Source organism: Gossypium raimondii, chromosome 8, assembly GCF_025698545.1.
Source record: "Gossypium raimondii isolate GPD5lz chromosome 8, ASM2569854v1, whole genome shotgun sequence".
In the NCBI taxonomy this organism is placed as follows: Eukaryota; Viridiplantae; Streptophyta; class Magnoliopsida; order Malvales; family Malvaceae; genus Gossypium; species Gossypium raimondii.
Window position 1 is genome coordinate 41,633,538 of NC_068572.1, and position 24,685 is coordinate 41,658,222.

Consider the following 24,685-nt stretch of genomic DNA (forward strand, 5'->3'; position numbering starts at 1 on the left):
TCACATACAAATTCACATATTGTAAACTTATAAAATAATATAAAAATAATTTTTTGGTCTCAGATTTGTGGTCCCGAAACCACTGTTCCGATTAACCCTAAAAACGGGCTGTTACAGCTAGATCCCGAGCGGTTGCATACACATTCTAGGGATAGTTCTTATCATCCGAAGTTGCGGGTCAATGACTATTTCTCGGGCTCGTCAGGACACATATATCATTCAAGGTTTGATATCTGCAGTCCAATACCACCGCAGTACAACACTCCTCCCGGCTCGTATCTATCGCATTACTCTACTCCTCTCTGGTCGTATCCACCGCAGTACAACACTCCTCTCGGCTCAAGTTCATCGATGACGTTCGAGGCATATGATTTTTCTTCTGTGTTTTGTACACCCCCACCTACAACTGAAGAGAATGTTGGTCGCCGCAATCACCCACAACATGAACGTCGACCCCCATAGAAATATACCCTTAGGAGACCACACCATTAAACCATCAATTTTAGGGGTTTCTTGCAATTTAAATATTACAAAGTTTGTACTTTTTTATTCTAATAAAATATAAATCAAGAAAAAGAAAATCTTTATATTTATTTAATTAGATTAATTGCAACACTAAAACTTGGAACAAACTTTGTGGTCATAAATTAAATACATTACAACATTAAAATTGGAACAAACTTTGTAATATAAATTAAATACATTACAACATTAAAACTTAGAACAAACTTTGTAATATAAATTAGGTACATTGGATTACATAAGCTCAATTCCTACCCTATCGTGACGATTGTCCAATGTAGTAGTTTCGCTGCGGGCATTTACTCTAATTATGACCAGCTAATATGCATAATCCACAATGCTTACCTTTGGATTTCTCCCTAATGTCCACTTCATTATAGATTCTGGATGATTGCGGATGACCTTTCAGATTCCTACGCAACCCTTTTGTCTAGGACAAGCTCGAAAGTCGTCGGAGGCACCTCCCATGTAGACAGGTCAGGCACGACAGGGAACATGTTCTCTCAAACACGCAATGTGCACTCGAGGGTGTACACATCATCAATAAATTATTCAACATCGAGCGAGACTTTAGCACACAGTGCCACAATATGCGCACATGGATAATGAAGTGTTTGGAAGCTCTTGCAATCGCACCGCCTGTTTCGGAGATGAACTCCATAGGACCTAAGTGGCATACCAGGTTGACGACCGATTGTCTCTTTAATTCAAAATGTTTCAAGACGTCGTGAATATACTTATACATTCATAAACCTCATTATTCGACAGTTTGCAACCATTTCATTCCTGACATTTTCAACAAACATGTGTCCCGTCTCCATCTGGTTGACTTGTTACTGACCCATTCTTGGCATCAAGGTAGCCAACCTGTAGAATGTAACCGAAAAGACAGATGAAATCGAAAGATGTTGTGTTTTCAATAACACAGAGTTGATTCCCTTCGTCAAGTTTGTGTTCATATGACCATAACGAAAGCGCTCGTGGAAACTTTGAGCCCATTGCCACGGCTACATGGTACCCAACCACTGTCTGAAAGATGTGTTCATTTGACCCTCCATGTCACTCTCAAGTCGATTCATCCTTTGGCGAAAAATGTGTGGCTTTAGCTCGTGTGCTGTGTATCTATTAAGAAAAGATAAACTACAGTATTGCCCTAAAACATTAAAACTTATATTGAAAAGATAAGGTTATCCTTTACCTATTCTCACAACTTGTCTCCGCCAGTCTGCATTCTTATAATCTCGACGGAAGTTAGCCACGATGTGCCAGATGCAGTAAATAGATCTTCATGGCATACTGGAATGTCTAATGGCGATAATTATCCTTTCTCTTTATCAGAGATGATGCAAATATTATCGTTGCTAATAACATACCTCTGTAGGTTCGTAAGGAAGAATTCTCACGATTCCATGTTCTCCTTATCTACGATGGCAAATGCTATCGGAAGCACGCTCATGTTCTCGTCCTGAGCAACAACAAGAAGTAAGATCTGTGTATATTTTCTGTATAGCCAGGTCCCATTTACTTGCACAAACAGCTTGCAATGGAGAAATGCACGTACACATGGATCAAACATCCAGAACATCTGATGGAAAATTCTTTTTCCCAATTGTAATTGGTCATCCGGGTCGTAATAAGGTCGTGTCTGTAACTCAATGACAGTCCCCAGTACGTACTCCCGTATAGTGACTATCCATCCCTGTAGCTCATTGTACGACGCATTGAAATTCCTGTACAATTGCTCCATTGCCATCTGTTTAACTATCCACGCCTTTCGGTATGATACTCGATACTGGAATCATGCTTGTATTTCGGCAATTAGTATTGAAACTTTAATGGTCGGCATGTCCTTCACCATTGGCATGATACACTTACAGATAGTTTTGGAATCAATTTTTCGATGATCTTCTGTCATACGTGTTGACGTGCATTTTTAAGGTCCAACAAATTTTTGTATCTCCTACATCTGCGACTTTTGAATAAATGCGACTCGTACCTGCCAATTGCAGCCTTCCATCGACTTCCAACATTCCCTAATATATAATGTCGGTTTAGACACTATGACTTTGTAGTCCACTTATATATTCATTGATGCGATCCCGACCGCCTCATATTACGACACAACTCAACGCCATCGAGATTGGCCTAAACAAGAGGGGCCTAAGTGCAAAATGAAGCTTAATTTTAGTTTGTTCATTTGTGTGTAGGCCTTAATTAAGCAAGATGGGGTTGGAAACCATTGCTGGAATAATCAAACAATAAAAGATGTCCAATTCAAGTGTTCCATGTAATTTTCTACAAGCTCATTCAGTTCATTCATAGCTTATCAAAGCTCATTAAGCTCAACATTAATTGGTTTTAGCTTGTGCATCAATTTGTTGGAAAATCCAATTCGATTTCAGCTAAAATTTAGCTTTATTTAATTTATGCATTTTGAGCTACTTAGTTGCCAGAATAAACTTAAATACTATTTAGTTTAAGTATTAAATGTGTCTTTAGTTATTTAATATGTCTAAGTATTTTCGGCATTAAATTTTTCTTAATTAATTAATTTGTATTAATTTGCACAACCATTTAATTTCTCTGAAATTTATTTAATTTGTCTTAGCTCAAACAGCTTTTTAAAGTGTCTTAGACTTAGATAACTTAATTGAGCTAGTTAATGTGTCCTTACCAAATTTTAATTGATGTTTTTAGGTGACCATTGGAAACACGAAAATTTGTGTTTCTACATGCCCTTTTTAACTTAAAATCATGCTATTTCGGTTAAATTCTTGTCGAAAAAAATTAAATATTATAAAATAATAAAATTATGTTAAAAATATGAACATGATGAATTTTAATTAATTTTATAGTTAATTTTGATTAATTTTGACTATTTTTGACAGATTCGCACAAAGGGCGAAAATTGGCTCGGCAGACAATGCTCAAAGAATAAAATCGAGAAGCAATTTGAAGCATCGAGGAAAATTTATTTCCAGCCTAAGATGGTCCAAAAATGTGTGTTAATTCATAATATAATTAATTTTGATTTATTCCCAATTTAATTTGGCCCAAATAAATTATTATTAATTAATTATGGAAAAAAGGGTCTAATTGAACTGCATTGGTTGAACCGAATCTACTGAACCAAACTAGCCACCAATTGGGCTGCCCAGAACCATCCATATGCTGACCCAAATCAGCATTTTAGTTGACTAAATAAGCTTGCAAAGAAGCCCTTGAAGAACTTTCAACCTTGCATTCAAACCCCACCAAAAAATATGGCTTTATGGATTTGCCCCAGGCTATTTTTAGCAAAATTGAATCTCTCAACTTTGCCATGTGTGTGGCCAGCCAAGGGGGGTCTCTTTGGCTGATGGAATTTTCTATTTTTAGCAGCCACAATCAGTTATAAAAGCCACCCCTTTCTGATCATTCAACTCATCCCTCACACTCTCATTCTCTCTTCTCCTCTCTCACTTTCTCTCAACTTTTCCTTCCCATTTTCCCTTTTGTTCAAGTGCCGATTTCTTCTCTTGGGAAAGAGGTCCTCATCAGCCATTTTTGAGCAGAAATTAAAGTGTTCATAAGCTACCTTTATAGCTGAGGACAACGAAGAATGAAGAACAGAGAAATCAGTCAAGCCACAGAGAAACACCGGATTTGCTTCTTGTTCCCTATCTCTTTAAATTTCGTTATTTTTTTTGAAAACATGTTTATGAATATTTATGCTATTGAAATGGTTATTTTAATCAATCTAGCTTGAATTTAATCCGTGTTAGGTTGATTATATTTTGCCTACTTGAATTATTGAAATTGTGCTTGTGCTGTTATAGGCCTCGGTAAGATGTTTGATTAAGTAAAATCATGCCTAAGTTATTCTTGCAATATTAACTGTTAGATAACTAATGAATTAATTATTAAATCGTATTGAAATTTTAATTAGTAGACACAATACTTAATCAGTGCATGTTTATTCTTCTATGGTAGCTGAAGTTAATTTAGCATTGTATTTGGCGATACATATGTCTTGCATAACTTGCAAGATTATTCTGATTAAACTATTTCAAGGAAGAAATACTCTGTTACCTCACTTGATCTTTTATATGTTTATGAAGATTGATTAATCGCTTGGATTGACATTGAAAAATGTTCAAGAGATTGATTAATTTAATAAGTATGTATGAGCAGTAGTTAGCAAATTACTGAGCTGCCGTGAATTTGTTCGTAGCAGTATAAACATAAGTTTAATAATTCTAAGTTAAAGGAATGTAATTAATCCAACACAATTATATAATCTTGATTAAATCTTATTTGAAATCGTGCATTAGGACCTTTTTATTTTTAATTTTTTTTACTTAGTTTTTAACCCTTAGTTTTTAATCATCTTTAAACCAAAATATTTTCCATCACCAAAGTGTTTTAACTTTAATTTCATAAATATTCTTTTTCTACAGTCCCTGTGGGTACGATAACTCGACATTTACTTATCACTTTATTACTTGTTGCGATTGTGTACACTTACACATTTTCGTCGTTCCAACCATTCAGCTGAATCCAGCTGGTACATTGATTGGCATTAAAGAGAGGAATGAATTTAAGACCATCAGCTGTTATGAGCTTCTCCAAGTGACTGTTTAAGGAGTTCAATAGACAATGAGCTGTTCACACAAGCCCATTTAGTTTCCAAACATTTTCACATGATGGTGGTTGTTCCAATTCGTCCATTCACACCTTTTGACCATTTATATTCAAGCATTCACACAAAGGGGGTTGTTCGTGTGCCAAATGACATTAATTTTTGGCTACTGTTCATTTGATTGTTTAAGGAGAAATTAAAAGGCTATTATGACTCTTTAGCTGATCAAGCATTGAATCAAGTTTATTCAGCTCATTAGAGTTAATTATTAGCTAAATAGGAAGACCAAACATGTTGTCCATTGTCGTTTATTATGTTAGAGTTCATCAAAGGTCTTGTAGTTTTTAATTAGCTCAATTAAGTTCATTAATAGCTCAATTAAGCTGAGTGTGTGTGTCTATTCGACTAGGGCTTGTCTCATGCCTATAAACACTTTGTTTTCAGCTAGTTGTAGGAACCTTTTGATAAAATTTATGAAATATTTTAGACTTTGTGAGTTTTTCACTCTTATTGTTCTTAGTGATTTGATCTGACTTATCTAGCATTGCTAGTGGTGTCATCTTATCTCCATTCTTGAACTTATCACTTTCAAGTATGGTGTTCACCTATATCGTAGGTTCCTATCTCCATAGATAACGCGTCTCGGTCCTATCCAGCTATCCATTCTCCATCTTAAGACTTATACGAATTGGGTCCTAATCACTATTACGGGTTCGTTCGTGTTTCAAGAACATTATACCCATCTTCCATCATTTTTTTAACTTTGTTTATCTGCTACCAAACAACTATCTTTTTATAACTTAGCTATTTTGTTAATCCGAAAACAAGAACTACTTAATTTGACGATCAGGCAATCAATGACTCAATTACTCCCGTAAGCGAGTTCGTATCATTTGGTATCAGAGCTAGCCAAATTGAATAAGTAACTTCGTTTTTAAAGCCCCGAGATTAAGTAAAAAATAAAAAAAATCAAAATTAAAAAAAATTGTAATTACAAATTCAGAAATACATCAAGGTAGACGTTACTAGTGTTTTTCCCGAAAACAAAGTTTTTCTCCTAAAACCTATTTAGCCACACTTTTTATTGTTCTTTCTAGCCCACCTTTATCTCATCTTTTGAAGCCGACCCACTCAGATTGTGCTATTAAGACAAAATTAGTCCCTTACAAACTTTGGGAGGCAAAATTGAGCGGTAAAAGGAAAGAGTGGGTGTAAGTGCAATAGAGTGACGAAAAAGCCTAAGATTGAGTGCAAACACGAGTGGTGTGTCATCTATTTTTTTCTTTGCGAGAGATATTCGTGAGGTTTGTGGTGAGGATCATTTACTATTAACTGTCTTTTGTTTACTATCATTTGCTGAAATCATGTTCTAAGGATTTTCTAAGTTTGAATTATAGCAAGCTTCCAAAGATGAAGGCTTTGTCATCAAAAGGAGTTTAAACCTTCAAAATTTAGAGAACGAGCAGCAACGAGAACATCTCGTCCATACCCGCTACCATGTACAAGGTAAGATTTGTAGAGTCATTATTGACTGTGAGAGTTGCACTAATGTGGCCAGCACAACGATGGTGGAAAAACTTGGCCTAACAACTACCAAACATCCACGCCCTTATAAGCTATATGGGTTCAACGACGGAGGCGAGTTCAAGGTTAACAAACAAGTGATCGTTGCCTTTTCAATCGGTAAGTATCAAGATGAAGTTCTATGCGATGTGATGCCTATGCACGCCTGCAATTTGCTATTAGGAAGGCTGTGGCAATTGGATCGAAGAGCTACTCATGACAACTATACCAATAGGTACACATTTAAGCATCAAGGGAGGAAAATAACTTTAGTCCCACTCACTCCGACGCAAGTCTACGAGGATAAACTCAAACTGAAAAACTATGTTGTAAAAACAAGTGAGGAAAAAGAAAAATGAGAAGAGAAAAATGAAAGTGAAAAAGAAATTGAAAGAAAAGAAAAATAAAATGAAAAAGAAGAAGAGGAAAGCGAGAGAGAAACAAAAGAAAATGTGAATGCAATGAGTAACGAGCTTGAAAAAAAATCAAGTGAAAAAGAAAGAGAGTTTGCAAAAGAAACGAGTAAAGAGAGTAATCAACAAAATGTGATGATTACTTTTGCTAACTCCTGTTTGAGTTTGCTTTGTAATTTCACTTCATTCCAGGTTTGTAAAATTCCATCTAAAGACAAGTTCCAACTTCACTACCTTTCCGAAAAATGACGTTTCTAATTAATTGAAAAATATGTCCTTCTTCCAATCTTTCAAGGTAAGCAAGGTAAGGTATCTTTTGAGATTCCATCCGATTGGAACTTATTGATTTCCGTTGATAAAAGTGTTCATGTTATTAATCTTAATGAAATTCCTTATAATGTTTTGCCTGGTTGCTATAAGTTGAATCGATTTGTTGATTTTAATCTGATTAGTGTCTTGGAATGTTCTTTTCATCATTTGTTCCATATTGATTCAAATAATCTCGAGTTGCAAGTTGATTTGGTTGTTGACTACAATGCTTCGACTTTAAGTTAGCAAAACATGATTATTGTATGTGATAAAAAGTATTCATGTAAAATGCTTAATCTGATTGGTTTTGACTGATACATGAATTCTTTCAATCAATGCGATGAAATTTTGTGGATATTTTTGTATGTTTGAAGGTATTTTGAAATTATTTGTACATACATGCGATTAAATCCTATTTGTCTAGCATGATTGCGTTGTTTATGGACTATGTCTTTGCATTGTTTTTGAACATAAGTGACCCAAATCATGTGTTTAAACCTAGAGCATATTTTTATAAGTTGTTGGTGAGAGAAAGTGAGCACCATCATTTTAATTTGTATAGATATGTTGGCACTTTGTATTTATTTCATGTTTTATCATTAGTTTCGAAAACAAAGTATGTAAACTTTACTAGTGTACAAAGACAAAATCAATTCTTTGTTTGCAGAAATCATTGCTTTACATTGTGGTCGACAGCATTGCAGTTTCTCTTGCATGTTTATAATTTTCGATTACTTCAAATTCCTTTTTTGTTACCAACCATGAAATCTTCATGTTAGATTGAGAATGTAAGAGAAAACTTTATTTTTGATCCCGGAGATTATTGTTCTATTTTTTGTTCAAGGGATTTGAACGGAGAAATTTTCTTTTCCAAGATTATAATTTGTGAATGTCTTGCAATTTTGGTTTGTTACCATCGATAAAGTTTGTGATTCATTTTGAAAAGATAAGACCAACTAGTAACCTTTATTTTGGCATTGGTTCATGCGTTCCATTCTTGAGTTGGATACCGACAAGTTGTTTTGTGCCCATAACTTATAATGTCACTAATTTGTTTCACTTTTGTGAATTGTTGGTGATTAAGAAATTCGTGCCACATTTTGGGATGAGCAAACAATTTCGTGTGTTCAAACCGGGAGTTTACCATTCTGGTTCGACATTGAGAGAGATCAAGCCTTACAAATTTTGTGAAGATAAGTGTGAGCACAATGTGTGCTTAATTGTTGATTGGACATTAAATAAGAAAATGAAACTTGTACATCCTGATTACAACTTTGAATTGATTCCTGTTTCTTCTATGTGGTTGTACATGAAATTCTTGATTCATCTTGAAAAGGTAACGCCAACTTATGTTTTTTATCCTTGCATAGGAACATATGTTCAATCTGTGCATAACATTTCAGAAAGTTCCTTCAAGTTCATCATCCATGTCGTCACTAACCTCTTTCATTTTTGTGAAGGTGACACTTTGAAATGGATTCCTCCTAAAGAGGGAGGGCAAGCAATTAATCTGTTTCCTTCTCGAGTCTTGTGTAGTTTCCAGGTTTGTGACGATGAAAATTTTTTTTCGAGCAATTGGTCCGATTTGAGGACAAATCATCTTCAAGAGGGAGGGTATGATGCGATCCCGACCGCCTCATGTTACGACACAACTCGACGCCATCAAGATTAGCCTAAACAAGAGGCGTCCAAGTACAAAATAAAGCTTAATTTTAGTTTGTTCATTTGTGTGCAGGCCTTAATTAAGCAAGATGGGGTTGGAAACCATTGCTGGAATAATCGAACAATCAAATATGTCCAATTCAAGTGTTCCATACAATTTGCTACAAGCTCATTCAGTTCGTTCATAGCTCATCAAAGCTCATTAAGCTCAACATTAATTGGTTTTAGCTTGTGCATCAATTTGCTGCAAAATCCAATTCGGTTTCAACTGAAATTTAGCTTTATTTAATTTATACGTTTTGAGCTACTTAGTAGCTGGAATAAACTTAAATACTATTTAGTTTAAGTATTAAATGTGCCTTTAGTTATTTAATATGTCTAAGTATTTTCGGCATTAAATTTGTCTTAGTTAATTAATTTGTATTAATTTGCACAGCCATTTAATTTGTCTGAAATCTATTTAATTTGTCTTAGCTCAAACAGATCTTTAAAGTGACTTAGACTTAGACAACTTAATTGAGCTAGTTAATGTGTCCTTACCAAATTTTAATTGATGTTTTTAGGTGACCATTCACCTGAATCCAGCTGGTGCATTGATTGGCATTAAAGAGATGAATGAATTTAAGACCATTAGTTGTTATAAGCTTCTCCAAGTGATTATTTGAGGAGTTCAATGGACAAGGAGCTGTTCACACAAGCCCATTCAGTTTCCAAACATTTTCACATGATGGTGGCTGTTCCAATTCGTCCATTCACACCTTTTGACCATTTATATTCAAGCATTCACACAAAGGGGGCTGTTCGTGTGCCAAATGACATTAATTTTTGGCTGCTATTCATTTGGCTGTCCAAGGAGAAATTAAAAGGCTGTTATGACTCTGTAGCTGATCAAGAATTGAATCAAGTTTATTCAACTCATTAGAGTTAATTATTAGTTGAATAGGAAGACCAAACATGCTGTCCATTTCCGTTTCTTATGTTAGAGTTAATCAAAGGTCTTGCAGTTTTTAATTAGTTCAATTAAGTTCATTAATAGCTCAATTAAGCTGCGTGTGTGTGTCTATTCAGCTGGGGCTTGTCTCATGCCTATAAATACTTTGTTTTCAGCTAGTTGTAGGAACATTTTGATAAAATTTATGCAATATTTCAGACTTTGTGAGTTTTTCACTCTTATTGTTCTTGGTGATTTAATCTGACTTATCTAGCATTGCTAGTGGCGTCATCTTATCTCTGTTCTTGAACTTATCACTTTCGAGTGTGGCTTTCACCTATATCATAGGTTCCTATCTCCATAGACAGCGGGTCTCAGTCTTTTCCAGCTATCCATTCTCCACCTTAAGACTTATACCAATTGGGTCCTAATCACTATTATGGGTTCGTTCGTGTTTTAAGAACATTATACCCATCTTCTATATTTTTTTAACTTTGTTTATCCGCTGCCAAACAACTATCTTTTTATAACTTAGCCATTTTGTTAATCCAAAAACGAGAACTACTTAATTTGACGATCGGGTAATCAATGACTCAATTACTCCCGTAAGAAAGTTTGTATCATTCATGCTATACCGCTTAATAGCAAATACGCACTATTCCTTACTTTCAAATCTCTAGCCCACGAGCAACTCCTCAAGATCAGAATCTACGGCCAGCCGGTGAGCAGGTAGTATTTCAGGGTACTCTGGGAACTCGGCTACGTGTTCCGCGTCGGGGTCTATGAGCGACATGTGTGCCATAGGATTATTGTGTATCACAATATGTCAAATATGGTTCCCGACTGAAGACCCGTTAATGTTTCCATCATCATTCATGTCTTCGTCGTCAATATCATCGAGGACCTCATCCACATCGGGATCACTATCACTATTGACCTTGTGATCACAAGGATCACTACTATCGTATCCATCATCACCAACCACATCAATATAGGGTGAAATATTAAGATCGATATCGATCCCGCATATAGTCGATTGACTATCATCGTATGATATTGGAGCCACCATACACGGTTCTTGAGCTCCATGTTCTTCACCTAACGCAGTGAGATCTTCAGTTGGCTCCACACTAACTAACTCAGTAAATAACTGAATCGGTGCATTTTGGTCACTCTAATTCCCACAATAAAGAACGATCATTGTCTCCACGTCTTCATCGTCTACAAGTTTCATTTCGGTGAATTTGATGGGATCTGTCGAAATTAGAAAATTGTAGAAAAGTTTAGAGATCCTTCTCCCAAAACGTCTAAGAATTTTTGCTCTAATTCTTTCCTTCATATCATCGAACGAGACATTTCTATTAAATCTCATTGCTATTTGTTGGCAACATTCAGATATACATCCAACGGTTGTTGTCAAGATTCTTCCATCGAAATAAACGCATACGAAAAACTGATTATCCATCTTTAATACTCAATCTATTAAAAAATAAACAAAAATTCTCAAAACAATTTCGAACAACAAAAAAATACTTATTTTAATAAATAAAAAGAGACCAAAATTATATCAATATGCAATTTTTTTCATTCATAAGCTCAGACTTTTTCATTCCTCATTTTGTATATGAACAACATTTATCTTTACATTTAACCACTTAAATTCATTTCTATATTTTCTTCCATCTCCGATCTTGTATCTTCCTCTGGGAAATTCTCTATATTAAATTCTGAGTTCTCTTCAAATTCATCTTCAACAATCCAATTTGGAAATTCCTCAAGATCTTCTTCCTCTTCAATCTTTATAACGGGTATTGAATTTAGAAATTCTCTTAGTAATTTTCTAACAACTAATTTATCCATCCATAGTATATCAAACACATTTTGCTTCCCAGTGAACTTTGGTGAACCTACACTTTGTCTCGCTATTTTCCTTTCTCGTTAAGAGATTATAAACTTCACGAAGTATATAACTAGATTCCAATAGGTTCGTGGTACCAATGTCTTCCAAAGTTGGTCTAAAATGATTTGATGCTCCCGTTCTATTAATGCCCCTCTAGGGTTAAGTATTGCACTTTATTTTTTCTAATCAGTTCAACCATTCCATAATACTTCTTGCATCTTTTGATTTACGGTAATAAGGTGTTGAACGATGTCTTCTTCAGGTTTCATTCTATAATCTTGCAATTCTCTCATCATCTTATCAACTTTCTCCATTTGTGCTGAAGTTATTATCTCATCAGGCAATATCAAATTTATTGCCATTTCTAACAATATTTATGACAAAATATTTTTATTTCGATTTTCAGTATTTATCTATTTGTTGCTATCACTAACTAACAATTATTTTATAATAGTTACTAACAAAATAACTTTCAAATATATTAAAATTTTTAAAACATAACATTCATAACCTAACAAATCACAATAAACCTTAAACAAATAATTAATCTAAACACAAAACTTACTAACAAAATAACTTAAAAATTAATATAAATTTACATTTATAATCTAACAAATCACAATAAACAAAATAACTTTAAAACAAAGCTTAAAAATAACACTAAACAAACTATATAATACTAACAAAATAATTTTTTCTTATCATAATCTATTCTATTTGAAAATAACAATAAAAATAAAAATACATTTTCTTTCTTTCTTTCTTTCTTTCTTTCTTCTCATTCTTTTCTTCCTTATGTTCTACTATTTTTTTAATAGATATTTAGTATTGAGCTGGATGGGGGGAAAATTGGAACTGGTGTCGCCTATCAGATAGGCACCATACCCCTGCACTTATATTATTCCAGTACAAATGTGGTGCCGCCTATCAAGTAGGCTGATAATATACAGATAAAAAAGCCTGATAACACCTTTCACAGATTTTTTACACATTAAAAAATGAGAAAAAAAGTATGATATATACAAAAATTTCTAAATGTTTTTTTTTCATAAAAAATATTCATAAAAAATCTTTAAAAAATATTAAAATTTAAAAAATAAAAATATTTTAATTATATAAAAATTTCAAAATTCAATGTTATCCATACCAAACTAGAGTGGCCAGTCGAACTAGGAACTAGTTGGGATATCAGTCCGGCGAGAGGTAAAAAATGGTTGACCCATGGCAGTTCAGACTACTTGAACCGAGCTAAAACATTTGTTGAATTGGTTTTGAACCGATCTAACCAATTGGCTCCCAGAATGACCGGTTCAACTAGTTCAAAGTAAATAAATTATTAAAAATAAAAACTATTTAAAGATATATAGAAATTGGTTCAACTGCTAGGTCAACTGGTTTTTTAGCTCGATTCAATTAGTCTATACCGGTTTGCGGGTCAACCAAATTTTTACCTTTGTTGGACTGATACCCTAGCTAGTTCTTAATCCAAACTATCCAGATCCAGTTTTAATAACATTGAATTTTAGAATTTTTATATTTTTTTAAAAAAATTATTTTTTATTTTTAAATTTGAAAGAATTTTTCTTTTTCATTTTATAATTTTTTTAAATTATAATTTTAAATTATTATGTTTTTTTTAAATTGACAAAAAAAACTATAAATTGTGCACAAAAAATGACCCACCTCTCAACTATAACCGCCTAAGAACTCAAAAAAAATCAGCTAATCATTAATCTCTCTAATCTTGCCCACCAAAAAAGTCTCCTTCCTTAGTTTTAGGGTAGAAATTTGGGGGAAAAAACGTGAAAAATGGTTAAATGGGTTGGATTACTTCTTCTTTTATGTTGTGTTATTTTATTTTACTTATTTTAGTATTTTTTTCCATTTCCTATGGTTGTAGTTAGATCTAAGAGGCCCTGTCGTCTCTGACAAAAAGATCCTGAAAAAAAAAACAATTTAAAAAGTGAAAGATCTGCGGCTCACAACAGGCATCTGACCCCCCAAAAGGAAAACACTGGCAGCATGTTTGGTTGGCTGTAATACCAATGCATTACAGCTCAATTCAGTGGGCCCCGCATTAAAACTTTGTTTGGTTGGTTGTAATGGGCTATTACAGCCTCATTTAATATGGCTTTATTCAGGGCAAAAATGTCGTTTACAATTCGGCACTCTCCCCGCGGAATAGGGATTCAACGAATGGTTGGGTGAAAAATTAGGCTAGACTTTCAAATTTACCCTTCTCTTTCTCACCGTATGAAGCAATCTCTTCTTATTTCATTCTTCTTCCCATTTTCTTCCATCCTTGTCTCCCTCTTTTTCATGCTTCTATCCTCACCAACTCTATCTCCCTTCGACAAACCCTAACAAGGCCTTTAATTAAGAATCGTTTTTCTAACTCCAACCCTCAACAAGGCTTTCGATTGAGGTGAAAACTTGAGAAGAGAAACAATCGGCAGTCCTCCCTCAGGTAACTCTTCTCCCATTTTGATTTCCTTTTTTTTCTAGTTTTTTTGTTAAATTAGTAGAAATAATAGGTTTCTTTTCAGTTTTGAAGATTGTTACTGGTTTTATATGATACGTACCAGAAATCTAAGAGATGAAAAGAGGATGAACGGAGAAGAAGAAGAAGAAGAAGAAGAAGAAGAATAGAGAAAATAGAGAGTATTGGAATATTATTCTTTCATTCGATACTGTTACCTCATGTATTGCATGCAGTTTTAAAGGAAAACTAACAAGGTGACGTGGACAATTTCTGTTGTAATTAAAACGCACCGTAAAGCTACTCTCTCAAAACTCTCCGTTTCAATTAAACTTAAAAACTCTCTCCCCCAAAACTCCCCGTTCTTTACGATCCCATAATTTCTTTTCTACTAATTCTTCAGTTCATAACAATACTCCTTCCCAAGAAAACATTCTTGACCTCAAGAATGAAAGTGAGGAAATTTAGACCGAATTGCCGCAAGAGACTCCCACGTGGCATCTTCAGGGAAAGAATCAGCCCATTCGATTAAAACTTCCGTCACGGCCTGATTTTCTTTTTTGACTATCCTCCTGTCCAAAGTGCGGATTGGTTCTTTTGGCAAAACACTATGAGCATCCACCAATGGTAACTGCTGTTGAGTAGGAGCTGATCCCACATGCCTTTTTAATTGGGACACATGAAATGTGGGATGAATTCAAGAATGTGGAGGTACTTGAAGAGTGTAGGCCACTTGACCCACTTTTTGAAGCACCGAAAAAGGTCCATAGTACTTTGGAGACAGCTTATGGTTAGCATGTTTCCTAATCGAAAGCTGTCTGTAAGGTTGTAACCGTAGATAGACCAGGTCACCAACCTGAAAGATTCGCTCTGAGCTGTGCTTGTTAGCCAATTGCTTCATACGGCTCTGTGCTCTTTGAAGGCAAAACTGTAACAACTTCTTAGTAGCTTCCCTAGCTTGTAAGCTGCGGTCCACCACTGCCATAGTAGAAGCACCAGCCAAGTATGGCATATGGGTGGGTGAGGGTTGTCCATACTAGGCCTCGTAGGGAGTGAGTTGAATGGAAGAGTGAAATGAAGAGTTGTACCACCATTCCGCAAGGGGCAGCCATTTAAACCAATAGGCTGGTGTCTCCCCTGTCATACACCTCAAATAGTTCTCAAGACACCGATTTAGAACTTCAGTCTGGCCGTCCGTTTGAGGATGGTAGGCTGTGGATAGCAGAAGTCTAGTACCAGATTTCCTAAAAAGCTCTTGCCAAAACCCACTCACAAAGATTTTATCACGGTCTGAAACAATAGAGTCGGGCATACCATGCAGTTTGTAGACATTAGTCAAATACTCCTGAGCCACTTCTTTAGCTGTAAATGGATGAATCAAAGCCAGAAAATGGCCATATTTCGTAAGGTGATCAACCACTACTAGAATCGAGTTTTTCTTGTCTGAAACTGGCAACCCTTCAATGAAATCCATACTGATGACAGACCATGCCCGGTCAGGTATTGGCAAGGGCTGTAAAAGACCAGGAGAAGCCACATTCTCCTATTTGCATCTCTGACAAACAACACATTCTCTGACCCATCGCTTAACGTCTGTCGTAAGTCCCTTCCAGTACACTAGGCTCGACATTCTCTTCTTGGTGACATGTATCCCAGAATGGCCCCCAACGGCACTTGCGTGAAAATGAAGAAATAATTCTTGACGCAACTGTAAATCCTTCCCTACTATAATCTTCCCTTTGCGAAACAGGAAACGACCATCCCACAAATATTTTTTATCAGGGGCTTGTAACTGCAAAATAGTTTGGATTCTCCTTTGGAGTTGATTGTCAAGAGTATAGGATTGTTTCACCTGTTCTAATAGGCCAAAAATAACCAAACTAGCTGACAGTTGGTAGTACTGTTGTCGAGAGAGGGCATCAGCAACCCTATTATTAATCCCCTTTCAATAAGAAACTTCAAAATCATATCCAAGCATTTTCGCTATCCACCGTTGCTGAAAATGGGTAACAGCCACTTGCTCTGATAAAAATCGCAAACTTTGGTGGCCTGTACGAATTCGGAAGTGTCGACCCACCAAGTAGGTGTGCCATTTTCGAACTGCTAGTAGAGCCGCGAGCATTTCTTTTTCATAGATCGACAAAGCTTGATGGCGCACCCCAAGTACCTTGCTATAAAAGGCTACCGGTTGCTCTTGTTGCTGTAAAACAGCTCCAATGCCAAACCCGCTGGTGGCAGTGTCCACTGTAAATTCCAACTGGAAATTTGGAAGCACTAAGACAAGAGCTGTACATACAGCCTGCTTCAATTTCTCAAAAAGCTTCAGTGGCTTGAGCAAACCATTCCCACCTATTTTTCTTTAACAGATTCGTTAGAGGACGAGCGATAACACCATAGTTACGTATAAACCTCCTGTAGTAGCCAGTGAGGCCGAAGAAACTGTGCAACTCCTTCACTGATTGAGGGATCGACCATGATAATACACACTCAATCTTAGACGTGTCTATAGAGACTGTTACTTCATGCAAAACATGTCCCAAATATTGAATGCGAGAAGAACCAAAACAACATTTGAATTTTTTTTCGTATAATTGTTGTTCTCGTAATATAAGAAGAACAGACCTCAAATGGTGCATGTGCTCCTCCTACGAATTGGAATAGACCAGGATATCGTCGAAGAAAACAAGCACAATCTTACGCAGTAGCGGTTTGAAGACAGAGTTCATGAGGGCCTGAAAACTAGATGGGGCATTTGTGAGGCCGAAAGGGATGACAAGAAATTCATAATGCCCATCATGAGTGCGAAATGCCATTTTGTGAACGTCCGGCTCCCACATGCAGATTTGGTGATATCCCGACCTGAGATCCAATTTAGGGAAGACGCGAGCTTCTCCAAGCTCATCCAATAATTCCTCAATAATCCATCTTTTTTTTACCATGACAATAGGAGAAGCAAACAAGCTGGTGCTATCACGTATGATACCAGCAGCAAGCATTTCTTGAATAAGTCGTTCCATTTCATTTTTTTGAAATGCTGGATATCGATAAGGCCACATTTTAATCACTGTCCCTTCATCCCTTAGAGGAATTTTATGATCATGTAACCTTCGAGGTGGCAACCCTTTTGGAACCTGAAAAATGTCCTCAAACTCACTCAACAGTTCATGAAGTTGGTCCTCGGAGTCTTTGTCCTTCTTGGTTGACAATGTCACTTGCTCAATTGAGCTCAAAAGTGTAGTAAAAGGTCCCATCGTTTGCCCCATTGCTGCAAAGCATTTTGGATTAAGCTCACCATTTCCAACCGCTAGTGAGCTAGGAGTAATGCCTTGAATGACACACGACTGCCCTGCTAAATTGAACTGTATGGTCAGAGAACTGAAATTCCAAATGATGTCCCCTAGACCTAATAACCACTGTACACCTAACACCATATCACAGCCCTTTAATGACAAAACCATGAAATCTATCTCAAATTTATGGTCCTGTACCTCCCAAGTAACCCCTTTGCAAAGTCCTCTAGTAAAAAGACAGATGCCATTAGCTACAAAGACCCTTAGTTGCTCTTGATGCCATACTAGTAGAGATAACCTATTGACCAGCCTTGTATCTATAAAATTGTGGGTGCTGCTTGAGTCAACTAGAATAATAGCCCACAATACTCCTACACGTGCGGCCACCCTCATCCTGTTATGCCCCTGCAAGCCAGTAAGGGCATGCAGTGAAATTATTGGTGACTTAAGACCCTGACTTGTTAGATGATGCATTGCTAATAGATGGAGGACTCACTACCGTTTTTGTAGGAGAAGATGAGTACTTGGAGTTGATCGATGTGTTGGTCAAAGGTCGAGGTGAACTAATCCCCCATGTCGTCAATCCTTTTCCCGAATAAGAAATGAGCACTTCGATCTTTCTAGCTATCTAGATAGTGACCAATCTCGGCCTTCAAGTTACTAAGAAAAATACTGAGAGCGTAAGACTCCGGTAGATGCACTTGGTTCAGTAACCCAACAAACAAATCCCGGTACTGTTCAATAGTACCATGTTGTTTCAAGTTAACCAATTCTCTCATTGGATTACCAAACTGTCCATAGCCAAAACGAGCCTGAAGGTTTTTAATGTACTCTGACCAAGACAACATTTGCAGACCGCCATTCCTCTGGGAGTAAAAATGGTGCCACTCCAAGGCTCGGCCTTCTAAATTCAACATTACCGTGCGAACCTTACTAGCCTCCGGCGTACCTTCAGCCTCGAAATACTGTTCTAATTTGGTCTACCACCCCCTAAAATCCGTGCCATCAAACTTAGGACAATCCAATCTGCTTCAGTTAACAGCCACTCCCGGCACAAAAACGTGATCCTTCCAGTAGACACCCCCTTATCCGTAACCACTGGTTCTGCTGAAGCTAGGGGTAATTCTGTTTCCTTGGGAAAAAACCCCGGAGGAGCTCCCAAAACCCCTTTTCCTTTATCTGTCACAACATTTGCCGATGTAGGTGGAGGTCCAAAATATTGGCTTAGCAGTGCTTGTATATCCCCTCGAAACTCAGTCTTAAAGTCCTGCAACCGCGTCTCCATTTTAGTCTCCAAACGGGTCATTTTTTCTTGGATTTTTGAAATGTCCTGTTGCAGACTACTAACCTCCTTCTGTAAATGAGTCGACATACTATCACCAGCCATGTAGAGATCATGTTTGCTCTGATACCTTTTGATAAGTACCAGAAATCTAAGAGATGAAAAGAGGATGAACGGAAAAGAAGAAGAAGAAGAAGAATAGAGAAAATAGAGAGTACTGGAATATTATTCTTTCATTCGATACTGTTATCTCATGTATTGCATGCAGTTTTAAAGGAAAACTAACAAGGTGACGTGGACAATTTCTGTTGTAATTAAAACGTACCGTAAAGCTACTCTCTCAAAACTCTCCGTTTCAATTAAACTTAAAAACTCCCTCCCCAAAACTCTCAGTTCTTTACGATCCCATAATTTCTTTTCTACTAATTCTTCAGTTCATAACATTATATTGCTAAACTTTAATGTCCCTTTCATGGTGGTTCTTCTTTTCATGGTGTTTTTATATGTATTTTGTTTTTTATATGTATAAGAATGGTTTTTTTGGGGGGGAATCAATTAAGCATTATTGCATGCTGAAGCAAAAGGGAGGGTAAGCCCTTTTTTTATTGTGATGAGTGGTGCAGTTTACAGAAAGGCTTGCTTCAATGCTGCCAAAAAGTTATTCCCAATTCCCAGCTTAGGTAAGTCTCTGTTTTATGCTTGTATGTCATACAAAGAAGAGTCACTTTGTGTAAATGATATGACAAATCTTTAAAGGATAGCTGTTAGCCAAAGGATATAAGTGCCTTTAATTTTTCACTTTGTGCTCTTCTTTTTTTCAATCTCTTGTTTGTAATGTTTGAGTATAAAATGAGATGCAGAAGGGGGAAAATATACAACCTTTTTCTTTATCACAAAATGGAGTATAAAGTGAGAAAATATACAATCTCTTGTTTGTAATGTTTGAGTATAAAGTGAGATGCAGAAGTGGGAAAATATAGGACTCAGGTGCTAGTGTAAAGGAGTATGTGCACATTCGTATTCAGTAATGTAACGGTAGGAAAAGCTTGACAACTGTCCAAGGGTTGAAGAAAGATTTCAGCTACAACAAGATACTCAAAGACCTCAAAAAGGAGTTTTGCTGCAATGGTACTGTGGTCCAGGACCCTGAATTAGGGCAGGTGTGTTTATAATCCTGTAGATATTGTTAACCTTGTTGATATCCATTATCGGTGATTGGTGGTTAAGATTGTTATGTTGCTCTTTATATCCAGGTTATTCAACTTCAAGGTGACCAGCGCAAGAATGTGTTAACCTTCCTTGTTCAGGTAATTGTTAGTGCTTTTTAATGAACATCTAATCTATTTTATTGTTCGAGATCCTAATCTTTGTTGCCTTTGTTTTCCCGACCAGGCTGGCATTGTGAAGAAGGAAAACATCAAAATCCATGGTTTCTAAATTGCATCTGCTTATGGTTTTCTGCTAAGTCACCTGTGCCTCGTGTCGAAGTAGGAAACAAAACTTGATTACAACTTGATTAGAGTATAATCTATATAGTGTTATGTCTTCTTTATATTGGTTTGATAAAAAAACAAATGCAACTCTTATTTATTGTGTTTTTCAGTTCATTGGATGTTGTATTGTTGGATGATTATGAAATTTATGGAAGTTTGGTTCTTTATAATTCAAAGTTAAAACAAGTGTTGTTTTAGACATTGAATTATTTTTTTCCATTTAGTTTACAGTTAATTTGATTACATATGAAGAAGCTTCAAGATTATTTGAGTACTTGGTGGTATGGATGTTTGAGAGAATGATTTCTTTTCTTCTATTATTGTTGAATATTGGCAATATCCCACATTGTGAAAAGATAGAAAGGGAGGGGGTTTGGTTTGTTATATATAGAACCCCTCCCCCTTAGGTTTCATCATCCCAAAATCTCATTTTAAAAATCCAAGTAGCTAATTGTAACTTGGTGTTGATCTTCTCTTTTGTAATATTTCTAGCGGAAATATTAATTTGGTAGTGTCTGAGGACGTAAGCTAAATTGGCCGAACCTCGTTAAAATTCTGGTGTTTTATTTCTCATTTGTTTGCTTATATTTAATAGCTTTATGTTGGTTATATTTATTTAGTTATTATTGCTATAAATAACTAAGTGAGTTCTGTCTAGTTGTTGGGTTTTAAGTGGGACTATTTGTGACCCATCCAATTTAGCTGGGAATTTTCTTAGTATAATTGTTGGCATAATAATTATCTAAATATTTTTGATAATATTGTTATTAATATTATCGACGCTTCCGCAACAATTGGTATCCGAGCCAAGGTTTTGTAGTATGCTCTGTGTTTGCAGCTTAGTCTGATCTTACACATCAGAAACATTTCCTAAAGCTTGTGGGTATTCCGTATTTGGTGGCTATTAAATAGAAGCTGTGGCAAAAATGACAGAAGAAAAACCATCCACTTCAACAACTTCTACCTCGTACATTTTGTCGAGGGTTGGAACTGCAAATACGAGATTTACAGTGGAAAGTTTTTATGGAACAGGTCATTTCGGCATGTGGCAAAGTGAGCTTCTAGATGCCCTCTTTCAACAAGGTATAGATATTGCCATTGAGGAAGAAAAACCAGAAGGGGTTGATGATAAAGAATGGAAGACCATCAACCGATTGGCATGTGGTACAATTCGATCATGTCTTTCCAGAGAGCAGAAGTATACATTCAGTAAAGAGACTTCTGTAAGTAAGTTGTGGAAAGCATTGGAGGAGAAATTCCTAAAGAAGAACAGTCAAAATAAGTTGCATATGAAGAAAAGACTGTTTCGTTTCAGTTATGTTCCTAGTACCACGATGAACGAGCACATTACCAATTTTAGTCAGCTGGTGGCTGATTTGTTGAATTTGGATGTGACTTTTGAAGACGAAGACTTGGTATTAATGTTGTTGGGATCGCTTCCTGAGGAGTTTGAGTACCTCGAAACTACTCTACTTCATGGAAAGTCGGAAGTAACTTTCAATGAAGTAACTGCTGCATTGTATAGCTATGAACTACGCCGAAAAGATAAGTTGAAAGGTTCAGGTGAAGCAGCAGTGGAAGCATTGGTAACAAGAGGTCGTCAGCAAAGTCAGTCTAAGGGGAAGAGAAGAAAGTCCAAAGGTCGAGCTGTTGCTAAAGATGAATGTTCATTTTGCAAAGAAAAAGGACATTGGAAGAAAGATTGTCCAAAATTGAAGAAAAAAGGTAAGACTCCGCAAGATGCAAATGTTGCAGAATGCAACAGTGAAGCAGAGTCAGACTTTTCTCTTAGTATGTCATCTTCAACATCACATGCAGATGAGTGGATCTTGGATTCTGGTTGTTCCTATCATATGTGTCCCATTTGGGAATGGTTCTTTGAATTTCACAAACTAGATGGAGGGGTTGTTTACATGGGTAATGATAACACATGTAAAACAGCCGGGATAGGTTCAATTAAACTGAGGAATCATGATGGATCTACTAGAATTTTGCGGGATGTACGATATGTCCCAAAGTTGAAGAAGAATCTCATCTCTTTGGGGTTGTTAGAATCTAAAGGCCTAGTTGTGACAATACGAGATGGAGTTCTTAAAGCAACTTCAGGAGCATTGGTGATGTTGAAAGGCATAAGAAAGAACAATCTTAATTACTACCAAGGTAGTACAGTGGTGGGGACAACAACAGCAGCAATTTCGAGTACCAAGAAGGACGCTGAGGCAACACAGCTGTGGCATATGCGTTTGGGCCATGCTGGTGAAAAATCCTTGCAAACTCTAGCCAAGCAAGGATTATTGGAAGGTACAAAGACTTGCAAACTTGAATTTTGCGAGCATTGTGTTCTGGGAAAACAACGGAGGGTGAAATTTGGCACTGGGATTCACAATACTAAAGGTATTCTGGATTATGTGCATTCTGATGTATGGGGACCGTCCAAGACTCCATCACTTGGAGGAAGACGTTATTTTGTCACCTTTATTGATGATTTTTCCAGAAGAGTTTGGGTGTTTCCTATGAAGAACAAAGATGAGGTGCTTGAAGTTTTCCTTAAGTGGAAAATCAGACAGGAAGGAAGATTAAGGTTCTCTGATCAGACAACGGTGGAGAATATAAAAGCGATCCATTCCTGAAGATATGCCAAGATTATGGCATAGTAAGGCACTTCACCGTAGGTGGAACACATAACGAGAATGGGGTGGCAGGCGTATGAATCGAACGCTTATGGAGAAAGTTCGATGTATGTTATCTAATCTTGGATTAGATAGAAAGTTTTGAATGAGGTCATGACGTCGCTCAACATCTCATCAATCATTTGCCATCATCTGCTATAAATGGCAAGACTCCTTTGGAGGAATGGTATGGAAAACCTGCTACTGATTATGACACCTTGCGTATTTTTGGTTCTATTGCATATTATCATGTGAAAGAATCAAAGTTAGATCCAAGAGCAAAGAAGGCTCTATTCATGGGCTTCAATGCTAGTGTTAAGGGATATCGTTTGTGGTGTCTAGAGGCAAAGAAGACGATAATCAGTAGGGATGTTACCTTTGATGAATTTGCCATGTTGAATAAGGTAAATCCAGAAGGAGTGAGTAGTACTTCGCAGCAGGTGGAGTGTACTCCGCAGCAGGTGGAGTTTGAGCAGAGTGTGGTAATTCCAGCAGAAGGTACCACTAGTGATTCTTCATTGGCAGATGCAGAGTCAGATGAGGAAGAGGTTCCCACCCAAGAACCTCAACAGCAATCAGAGCCAATTGCAGTCAGAAGGCAGAGACGAGAAATTCAGAAACCTACTCATTTCACTGACATGGTAACTTATGCACTTCCAGTTGTTGATAATATTCCATCCACTTACACCGAAGCCATTTAAAGTTTAGAGAATGATAGATGGTTAGGTGCAATGGAAGAGGAAATGCAATCTCTAGAGAAAAACAAGACGTGGAAGCTGGCACAACTACCAAAAGGGAAGAAGGCGATTGGTTGCAAATGGGTATTTGCAAAGAAAGAAGGATTTCCTGACAAAGAAGATGTTCGTTACAAGGCAAGGTTGGTGGCTAAAGGCTACGCTCAGAAGGAGGGAATTGACTATAATGAGGTGTTTTCTCCAGTTGTTAAACATTCCTCCATTAGAATTTTGTTGGTCATGGTAGCGCAGTTGAATTTGGAGCTAGCTCAACTTGATGTGAAGACCGCGTTTCTACACGGTGATTTGAAGGAGGAAATCTATATGACTCAGCCAGATGGATACAGGGTTGCTGGTAAAGAAAATTGGGTTTGTAAACTTAGCAAATCGTTGTACGGATTGAAACAATCTCCGAGACAATGGTACAAACGATTTGACAGGTTCATGAAGGACCAGAAGTACAAAAGAAGCAAATACGATCATTGTGTGTATTTGCGCAAGCTTCAAGATAGTTCCTACATTTACTTACTCTTGTATGTTGATGATATGCTGATTGCAGCAAAGAGCCAAATGGAGATTGATAGACTGAAGGCTCAGTTGAGTAAAGAGTTTGAGATGAAGGATTTAGGGGAAGCCAAGAAGATTCTCGGCATGGAAATAACTCGGGATAGAAAGAGGGGCAAACTTTGGTCATCACAAAACAGATTTGGAGAAGGTACTACAACGTTTGGTATGTCGAAGGTACAAAACACTAAGTACCCCACTTGCTCCTCATTTTAAACTGAGTAACCAGTTATCTCCAACGACTAAGGAAGAA

General features: G+C 36.6%; 1 protein-coding gene and 1 pseudogene across 1 annotated transcript; one reads left to right on the plus strand and one right to left on the minus strand.

Moving 5' to 3' along the window:
• Nucleotides 1–17,045: 17,045 nt before the first annotated feature.
• On the minus strand, nt 17,046–18,164 carry LOC105793326 (uncharacterized). The gene has a single exon (XM_012622248.1). It carries the CDS (start codon nt 18,162–18,164, stop codon nt 17,046–17,048), a length of 1,119 nt encoding a protein of 372 aa, XP_012477702.1.
• Nucleotides 18,165–19,869: 1,705 nt separating this feature from the next.
• Nucleotides 19,870–20,664, plus strand: LOC105793328 (protein translation factor SUI1 homolog; annotated as a pseudogene).
• The last annotated feature ends 4,021 nt before the right edge of the window (nt 20,665–24,685 follow it).

Excerpts from the sequence above, each read along its gene's own strand:
- LOC105793326 (XM_012622248.1), bottom strand. The coding sequence starts at position 18,164 with ATGCATCATCTAACAAGTCAGGGTCTTAAGTCACCAATAATTTCACTG.